This window comes from Ostrinia furnacalis, unplaced genomic scaffold (genome assembly GCF_004193835.3).
Source record: "Ostrinia furnacalis isolate ACB-3 unplaced genomic scaffold, ASM419383v2 OfSCF4280, whole genome shotgun sequence".
In the NCBI taxonomy this organism is placed as follows: Eukaryota; Metazoa; Arthropoda; class Insecta; order Lepidoptera; family Crambidae; genus Ostrinia; species Ostrinia furnacalis.
In genome coordinates, this window is record NW_021134519.1 from 1 (window position 1) to 9,951 (window position 9,951).

General features: G+C 35.6%; 1 protein-coding gene and 1 long non-coding RNA gene across 2 annotated transcripts; both read left to right on the plus strand.

Moving 5' to 3' along the window:
- Positions 1-907: 907 nt before the first annotated feature.
- Positions 908-5,071, plus strand: LOC114359280 (cystine/glutamate transporter-like; the record flags this gene model as incomplete). Its single annotated transcript, XM_028313597.1, has 3 exons — positions 908-1,057; positions 1,965-2,136; positions 4,775-5,071. Coding segments are annotated over 3 exons (384 nt in total), but the record flags the coding sequence as incomplete, so codon positions are not given.
- LOC114359281 (uncharacterized) lies at positions 2,932-3,581 on the plus strand. The gene is made up of 2 exons (XR_003656420.1): positions 2,932-3,256; positions 3,543-3,581. It is a non-coding gene; the product is annotated as an uncharacterized LOC114359281 (long non-coding RNA).
- Positions 5,072-9,951: the final 4,880 nt, after the last annotated feature.

Sequence of the window (9,951 nt, forward strand, 5' to 3'; positions counted from 1 at the left end):
GTTTTACGATGGTGGATCAAAGTATTTTGGTTTGACTATAGAGCGTGAGAACACGCACACAGTCATAATTATTTTAGTGTGAATAAAACTAGCATCGAAATTACCTAAACTTGACATGCCACGCTAGACGTAAACGCTCTTAATTTACAGGTAATTTAAAATAAATTAAGGTTTAGAGTAGGCGCACACCGTTGATTTTTATTACAAGCTTTATATTGACTTCACTTGTTAGTATGTGTGGGACAAATCTTGCAACTGAATTTAAGACCAGTTCTCCTCAACCGATTGAGCTGAAATTTGGTATACTTATGTAAGTACGATGACAATGCAATATTATGGTACCATTGAGCTGGTCTGATGATGGAGTCGGGAGGTGGCCATAGGAACTCCTAAACAAAACGGCGGAAACTCATAGAGTTTGAGTTCGTTGGATTTGTCTTTTCGAGCACTTTAGTGTTAAATAATATCCAGGGTCCTGAGATTAAGATATAACTAAAAAGTGTGAAATAAAATAATAATAAAAATAAACTTTTTTAAAAACAAGCTTTTATTCTGAATTTCGAAAGCTTGTAGCGCAAACAGATAAAAAGAGGAATAAATTCCATGCGCGATACAAGCTTTCGAAATTCAGAATAAAAGCTTGTTTTTAAAAAAGTTTATTTTTATTATTATTACTTGTCCGATAGTTGTGCCCGATTTTAAATTGTATGAAGAATCGGCCAAATCGAATCGGCGTAGTGTGCGCACTCCCATACATGCCCATACTGATCAACTGCCCGACTAAACTATCGGCCGACGAAAAATCAACGGTGTGCGCCTACTCTTAAAGACCAATATGAAGTGTATTTTTAGAAAAGTTGTGATTTCGAATTATTGGGGAATGGTGTCAAATAGTGTATGGTTTCAGATGCTGGTCTCGCTAGTGATGCTGATCCCCGACAACCTGACGACGCTGATCACGTACTGCACCGTAGTGGAGTCTTTCTTCACCACGCTGAGTTGCAGCGCCGTGCTGTGGCTGCGGTACAAGAAGCCCGACCTGCCGCGCCCTATTAAGGTATTGTCTGACCCACAGAAAGATACACAGACAGACACATATGCCTATAATGATATTGGCAGCATTTTGTCCAGGCCTGTCAAGGTATGGACATACATACCCAGTTTAAGCGCTCCTGCACACGACGCCGCCGCTGCGCCTTCGCACTGTTTATACGCGCCGCCGCGCCGCAGGCGAAATTATGCTTTGACAGCGCGGTGGCGGCGCAGCGGCGGGCTTTACTCGGCGCGTATGAACAGTGTAGGGGTGTGGCGACGGCGCGGCGGCGGCGCGGTGGCGGCGTCGTGTGCAGGAGCGCTAATACCGCGAGCAATTTGCCCACGCCTGTACACGCTTTGCCCAACCTTTACTACGCTCACCTGCAGCGCCGTGCTGCCGCCGCCTATTAAGGTACCAACATTCATACACACATCCTTAAATGCTGTAAAACTTTCCACCATTGAATGTGCCACTTCCATAAAATTCTCTTAAAACCAGTATTTTTGATGAGCCGGTTTTTGCCACTTGAACAGACCGGCCATAGGCACTAGACGACAGAGGTGGTTAAAACTCTATTTCCCCAGACATTTGGATTTCATCAGATCTCTCTTTGTATCCATATCCTCTATTTCCTAAGGCCTGTTTTAATTTACTGCTTCTTTTCTTTTTACTACACTCACGAGCAAAAATATGGACCTACCTACCTCACCTACCTCACCCTATTTGTTTCGAGCGATCACAAAAACTAAATGATTAATATAAGACAAATAAAAGTAGTACAATTTTAAATATAATTTTATAAACTTTAAATTGATACCATAGATACATACATATAATCATTCAGTTTTTAAGACCGCTCGGTACAAAATACAAAAGCGGGTGATTCCATAATTTTGCTCGTAAGTATATAATTATCCTCCAACTCCAGGTCCAGACGTGGATCCCGGTGACGTTCGTGGTGGTGTCGACGATCCTGATGGTGGTGCCCATTCTGAGCGAGCCAGTAGCGGTGGTGGCGGGCGCGCTCATCACCTTCGCTGGCGTGCCCGTCTACTGGGCGTTTGTGCGCGCCAAACCGCGCGTCGTGCGCGACCTGTCCAGTGAGTATCACCACAGTACTACGTACAGAAGTTTTACTTCGCGAAGGTATTAAAAAAATGTATGCTCAATGTCATTAACAATATGGTGTAATTTAGCCTGTCTCAAGAGTCAAGCACCGTTTTGTTGACAAACGTCAGTGATCGGCACTGCGCCGAAGCATAGGGCTGACTTCGGTAAAATGATGTGACGTGAGGTGCCAAACTGCGGAAAATGGCGGAGGAAATGCATGATTTAGCATGAATTATCAAAAATAATATTAACTACTTATCTACCTCTCAGTGTCTTGAGGCAACTTAAAAAAGTACATTCTGTGTTTTTATTATTATTTAGGCAGTTAAATACTGCACAGTATTTAGTACACAATTTTCTTTATTTTTTTCCATCATACACAAGAATACGCGTGTGTGAGTCAATGTTCGCTCGTATGTGAGGCCTTGTCGAATAGTAATCCTATAAAGGGCCATCGTGCGTGTTTTGTTTTCGATGTAAACTCGTGGAGATGAACAGGCCTGTAGGCCTAAGATGCGCGCATCGACAATGACATGATAGGATAAGACAATTTTCGATCACGTAGATAATTTTATCATTTTCCCTAACATGGAACCATCGATAGAAAAGTCTATCGACCGCTATCGCGTGATAACCGAATTGTTGCCATATTAAGAAAAAATTGCGTTATTATGTTGGCCAACCTTGAAATATTTTAGCTCATTCGTTCAATCTCGTTCATTTCTGCTACTATTTCGGCTAAAAACACATATCATAAAGCAGTGAGAACGTCATTAAAAAAAAGTTATGTCAATTTGTTGACATTACATGACTGCTTGATTGTATTTGTTTGTGTTTTTAAAATTGTATTTTTATGTTTCCAGTCTTATTTTTAATATTTCTAAAGTACGGAAAATATCAAACGAAGAGATAACCAAGTTAATGAAAAACAATGAAGAATTCCTAATCATACCGACAGTATTAAAGAATGAAGTCTTCAAAATTAACAGAATAACCGAACTCCACTACCTACCCCATAATGCGAGGTTTACAGTAATTATTCAACTTACATGAAGCAGTCAGAAAGTTTATTGAGATTTGAGAAATAAAGTTACACTCATAAGTAGCAAAGTAAGTACCTAAAGTCTAAAATATTAGCTATACTCCGCAGATCTTGATTTTCATAAGTAACAGCACCGGAGAAAAGGAAAAATATCTTTATTCCTACAAATAAGCTTTCACCTTCTTTCCTATATTTATTTCACATAGTTCTTTCACCGTGTAATAATACTGTGATCAATATTTTGTATGTAAACTTAAAATACAAATAGGATTAAGTAAATGTTTCTATTTATGAACTGTTTATGTAATTGTAATATTTATAATTGTGTTTAAATAATATTCTTTCTTTTTTCAGACAGTGGATGAAGAAGTGTGGGATTATGAGTGATTATTTCATTCTAAAGNAAAGTATCACAAAGGTGCTAGATTCCTTTCTTTGAATTTTACTAGCCTCAAATAAGTCGTAAAATGTCATTTACCATTATAAATGATAAATAAATAGAGTTAAAGTAGCTTGCAAAAAAGTTAATCTCCTATCGTCTTGCTATCGTGGGCAAGGATCGAGGACGATAAAAACAGCACATCCTATCCTATCGTGATGTCAAAATATGATATAGTTAGCGCTTCATGTTAGGGCTTGCCAGGTTTATCACAAAAAAAAAACAAATCTATCACTATCACATTTTGACAGATGACATGATAATTTTCGGGGTGCCATGTTAGCGCCGGTAGATAAAACGATATAGTGACGTCAAAATCGATATAACGCCGCGATAGCAGTTTATCACGGAGCGCATCTTAGCCCTGCTGGTATCACTCATAGATCACAGAAACTAAAGGTAGATGTGACAAGGGGGCTGGGCCGGTGTCGCAGCAATATGCCCAAAAACAGAACACATTGCTCGTGAAAGCAATGATGACAGCAGTGACGTCATAATGTAGACAGTTTACATTGCTTGCGTAGTACTAAAGATTATTCGAACGTTGAGTACTGATACCGCAGTGGATAATGAACACATATTTTGATTTCTTTGTGTGAATTTCAATTGCGTCACTGAGTTTCGAACTCAGCGCATTAGTTGGCATCTCTCTATATCTCTATGGTATCACTACATAGTCGCTTTTCGCTGTCCCTATGTATAAGTATACACAGGGATATTGATGCGGTTCTTTAATGTAAACTCGCACATTTGAGAGTGATGATATTAAGTTGAGTGAGTGTCGTCCGAATGTCCCGTGCGAATGATGAACAAATGAAAAAGTGAGTTATGAATAGAAAAGTGAAGCCGATCGAATGAGTCAAGTACAAGTGATTGAGTGCAGAAAGAATGAATGTTGAACTGCGAGTGAAATCCTAATCGCGAGAATGAATGAACACTCAAAAAGGAATGAATGTCATGCTAGTGAGTGAGAGCCTAATGCATGAGTGACTATCAAATTAGTAAAAGAGTGAATGTGAATGGGCGCCGAATTGCAAAGCAAGGGAGTCCCGAATCAACCTTCTTTATGAATATTCTGTGACATACAATTTATTGATATTATTGCAATCATAGATTGCCTATTGATACAACCTTTTTTTCATTTCAGCAAAATTCACACACACATGCCAAAAATTGTTCCTGTCGGCGGTCGAAGAAAAAGATGACTAAAGCGTATCATTAAGATCTGAAAACTGCTGAAGGAATCTCACAGGAATCTGCGGTTTATAAGGTTTTTCGTTTTATTTTTATGAATAGTTACCGTAGATGTACACTGGTCATTACAAAAATCGACCCTCCCGCGACAAGGACTTTCAAACGTATGCATTTCCACTTCTCACAAATGGTGGCACCATTTGAAAGCCTAGTTCTAAAGTTCATTTCATTAAAAGAAAGGTTTTTACCCAGATCCAGAGTCACTTCTTCAAAAAATAGGTAGTTAGGCTTGTGCCAACTTTTATGGTTTTAATACTGTTAAGTTGGGATTAATCGCTATCCATCTGTTAAAGAGGACACGTGAGATCATTATTTGGTTTTATAACCATAAAAATTGGTCTAATTGATCCCAGAGGTGAGCCCAAAGTTAGGTCTTTTTTCAAGTCACATTTATTGTTAGTTTCAATATGTTAATCGTTTATTAAGAAATTAAATGTGTTTTCTTTATGGATATTTATTGGGCTTTTAAATAACACCAATATTGTTGGGGCACCATGATTGTGTCAGTAGAAATGAGTTTTCCTGTAAAACGTAGGTGGGCCGATTTTTGTGATGACCAGTATATTTATATCTAACATGTGCTATTTCGACTAGCGGAAGAGTAGATTTAACTTGAATATTCTTTGGTAGTTGGTACTCATTCCGCCTACATATGGTTTTCGTTGCGGGTGGGTACCGTTTCACTCAGTTACCAAAATGACAGGGTTACATTGATTTTTACTCTCGGATCTCGGATATACTAAAGTTTTTATTTTAACTTATTTTGAAATTTATAAGTAACCCTGCGAGTAAGTTTTTGTATCGCGCTGTAAATAAACTGTAATTAATAACCATTTTTATATATTTACTCAGCATTAGTATTTACCATTATATGGATAGATGCTCGTATATTTTAGTGGTACACCGACTGTGTATAAACTTCAACGCTTCGGTGATCTACCTCAAAGGTAGGCACTGTTTGTTTTTCGTGTTTATTTTGCGATTTCTAGTAGTTAACTAGTGAGTTTATTCTATGGGGTATATCGATTTCATATATTGCAAATATTTCGATGGTTTTATTTAATGTGCGTTGACCATTGACTAAATTATGAGCACAGAAAGGTCTATTTTAATTTGGAACTTAACCCTATTTAGAACGTCAAGTCAATGACAATTTTAACCCCTTTTTATCAGTTTTATTGAATTTATCTTAACTTGTTGTGAAGTTTTACTTGTATTTGGTTGTGATAACTATTAATTTATTTTTGAAATTTTAAAAATTACGAATTTTAATTTATAAAGTCTATGCTCTGAATAAGTATTAATATAGCTTGTTTTATTTGAGTTAAAATTTGAATCGTGTTGTGTGTTTTCTCATGTTTTCTCGTATTTAAATAGAATACTGTACCATACTGTGTACCTGTATTGCCCAACATAATTTCAGTCATAATTTAGACTTTACCTAATGTAGATCTCTAATTAGTATAGTTATTTATTTATTTATTTTTTTGTACAGTCGGCATCAATGGTAATGGATTGCACAAATATTTCAAAAGTTATTTATTTATATTGAATGGTCGGCTATTAAATTATAATTATTTCCAAAGGAAAAAACGCAATTATTTAAAGTGATTAGATTTGGATTTTTAAGCCGTACTTTTTGATGCAGACTATACTTGTTTGGTGCATGAAAATAACTTATAAAGTGTACTTACATCTATTAATTTACTTAAATTGGCCGAACTGACCGTAGGTATTTGGGGCCCTAGGATAAACTTATAATATTGCTATCAGAAAGCATTTTAATTAATAACTAATAATGTATCAATTTATAACTAAGTGCAAATGCATTCACGGGGCCTTAATTTCGTAGATCATGTAAAATAAATGATTATAAGAGTTATGTACAGTCAATTAGAGCACCACTCAATGTATACTGATGTCTTTGTCTCTGACTGTACATGTACAATGACTACATTTCTTGCACAGAAATTAGAATTTACTTTACCAAAGATGGAATTATGCCAAAAACTTAATGCTACAATTATAAATTATGCTAAATTATGAATTCTACTGGTACAAACTGAGTCTGTTTAATGTAATATAGTTTTATAAACGGTAGTGTAAACATAGATTAAAGTAGCTTAGCCCAGTGATATTAAAACTTATTGAAGGGGCCATAAAGATGTTGTAGAGTGGTATATCGGGCAGTAAAGTAATAATTTATTAGGTGATAAAGGTCACAATTTGAAACATTTAACTATGCCAGGCTCACTGCCCGTAGGATGAGTATAGCTTGCTTGGAGTGTAATAGGGGATCAAAAACCTTTGATATACTTTTTACGAACTGTTGTATGGAAATAACAGTCTGGCGTCACTTGAACATTATTTTAAAACTCAGCAAATTATTGTTAATTTCAAGTCCATTAAATTCTAATATCCTACTAATATTATAAAGACGAAAGTTTGGATGTCATGATGTCTGGATGTTTGTTACTCTTTCACGCAAAAACTACTGAACGGATTTTGTTGAAACTTTACAGTATTATTATTCATAAAAAAATAAAATATAGGCCATAATTTATGACGATATGTGACAAATAAATTTCAATAAATAAATAAAACGTGTCTAAAAAGCGCCATCAATCAATATTCACTAGGGCATGAATATCGGAATCTCGGAATCTCGTAATATCGGAATCTCGGACTGCGAGATCCGATATTTCAATTCCGATATTGAGCGACCCAATATCGTAATATCGGAATCAGATAAAAGTTTTAATTGAGATTTTAAACAAAGCGTTTAAACTCGCCACAACCTGCCACAAAGCCCAAAGTACATGATTGGNTAATATAATCCTAACAACAAATAAACGATAATAAGAAAGTTTTTCATATGAATTACTAGTAAGTAAAGGAACAAGTGAATAGTGTCTGATCCCCTAAAGCACAGCAGTGGTGTGAACTGCTGGCTAAAGAGTTATCACGTTAAGCTATCATATAGCTGGTATGTATAGATATTAAGGTTGTGAATTGTGTCACCACAGTCCAATCCACGCTTTTTGGACCAATTTGAAAGAAACTACTTTTGTTTCTAAGGCTCGGACTACAAGTAGCATGCATCATAATATAAATAACTAGCTTTCCGCCTGCGGCTTCGCGCGCTTTGACTACATTATCTAGATATTTTACGGAACCCTATTTTTTTTTTTTTTCAAAATAAAATTTAGCCTATGTTACTCGTAGATAAATGTACCTTTCGAATGGTGAAAGAATTTTTAAAAACGGTCCAGTAGTCTTTGAGCCTATTCATTACAACCAAACAAACAAACAAAGTTTTCCTCTTTATAATATTAGTGTAGATAACAAGGGTTATAAAGAAATGACATTTTATTGATAAATACTTATACAGATAAATTATACAACTGATTTGGTGGGAATGCAATAAAATACACAAAAAAACAGCAAGTATGGCCAATGGCAACGCTAGCATTCTGGATTAGAGTTGAGGCACAACACAAGCAAAGATTTGTACTGTATACGCTCGCTGCTGGGCTGACGTCTTGCGAATTCTGACTTACAAATGATTTCTGTCTCGCTTGTACACTTCAAGAGCGAGGAAACTAGTGTATAGTCCCAATATACTGAACTGTCCTATTCATGACATTGACAGCGGGGCGCCACCGTCAATACCGGATCGCTGGTTCCGATTTTTGCCATGATGGAAACCATGTAGTTGAACTATGGTTGCGCCCCCCTGTCATTGAGTTTGGTGGGTCATCTATTTCGTTATTTGAACTTGAAGTGTAACGTGTTGTGTGTGTTCTTACACAAGTGTGAATACCGTTTTCGCCTCAACTTTCGCTGCGCGAACTATAAAACGGTATACTAGAGTTTGATTTTCATTTAAAGTTTCTTTACCTGATGCTTGCAGTCCGAGCCTAAACGTTTTAATATGAAGCATAACATCATTATTTGAAATAACCAGCCCGGCAGACTCGGTGAACTGTGGAATGATGATTGACGACTTTATCCTTTAAATTGATTGCCAATAATGCTTGAAAAAACTATTATTAGCGCTTTATTAAAACATGAGGCGAGTTTATAAACGAATTTCATTTGAAAATCTTATATTCACTATTAATAATATTCGATAGGTTATTAAATATGTATAACATATTTCAGTAGTTGTGTAACATTAAATAGTAGTTTAACGTAACAAATTGTATAATCCTCTCAAATATGAGACCTTTTGAAGACTGTGTACAATAAAAATAAATTTTAGAATTAAACTAAGCTCTCTGGACTCTGCATGGATGTCTTGCCAATATGCTCTCTTTTTGAACTTTTTATGTACATATGGAGTTTATGTAACTTGTGTGAAAATATAAATACTGCAGGCCAAAGAAGAACCCGAATCTCAAGAACGGCTGACAGGCTGTCGTAAATACCAAAACATTATTCTATTTGTCATTGTGCCATATTTTAACCGAGATGAGATTCTCTTAATTCTGTAATCGATACTGAGTCCTAGTTTATAATGAAACCACGAGTTATTCTTTGGCCTACTCTATGACGTCATTTAAATGGTCAATTCAATTAAAATTCGAGCTCTGATGTGTATTTTGGAAATTTTGAACACTATAATGTAATTTTACGAACATAGTTAATAAACAATAAACCTAAGGTATTGATTATTATAATAATTATGTATCCCAAAATTATTTTTTGAAATTAACATTATCTAATTTATTACTTCAAAAATATGTAGGTAGGTATGTTTTTTAACTGCTTTTATAATATGTACATATTTTATATAATTTGCAGTTTTTTGAATTTTTATGAAATTTGATTTAATAATAAACGAGTTTTGTTTGGGACTGTAATAATATCTAATCGTAATATTATCTTAGATACCTTTGACAAAATATAATGAAGTCAAGGTGTAAGAGCTTGCAATTAAGTACTTATATATCTTTTGTGATGAATTTCAATGCTTCCTAATATCTACCTATTTTGCAACGAAATTATAAGCATCTCGCCAAAACATTGGCACACTCGATCTCAAAAATACTGCATAGTATTAATTTA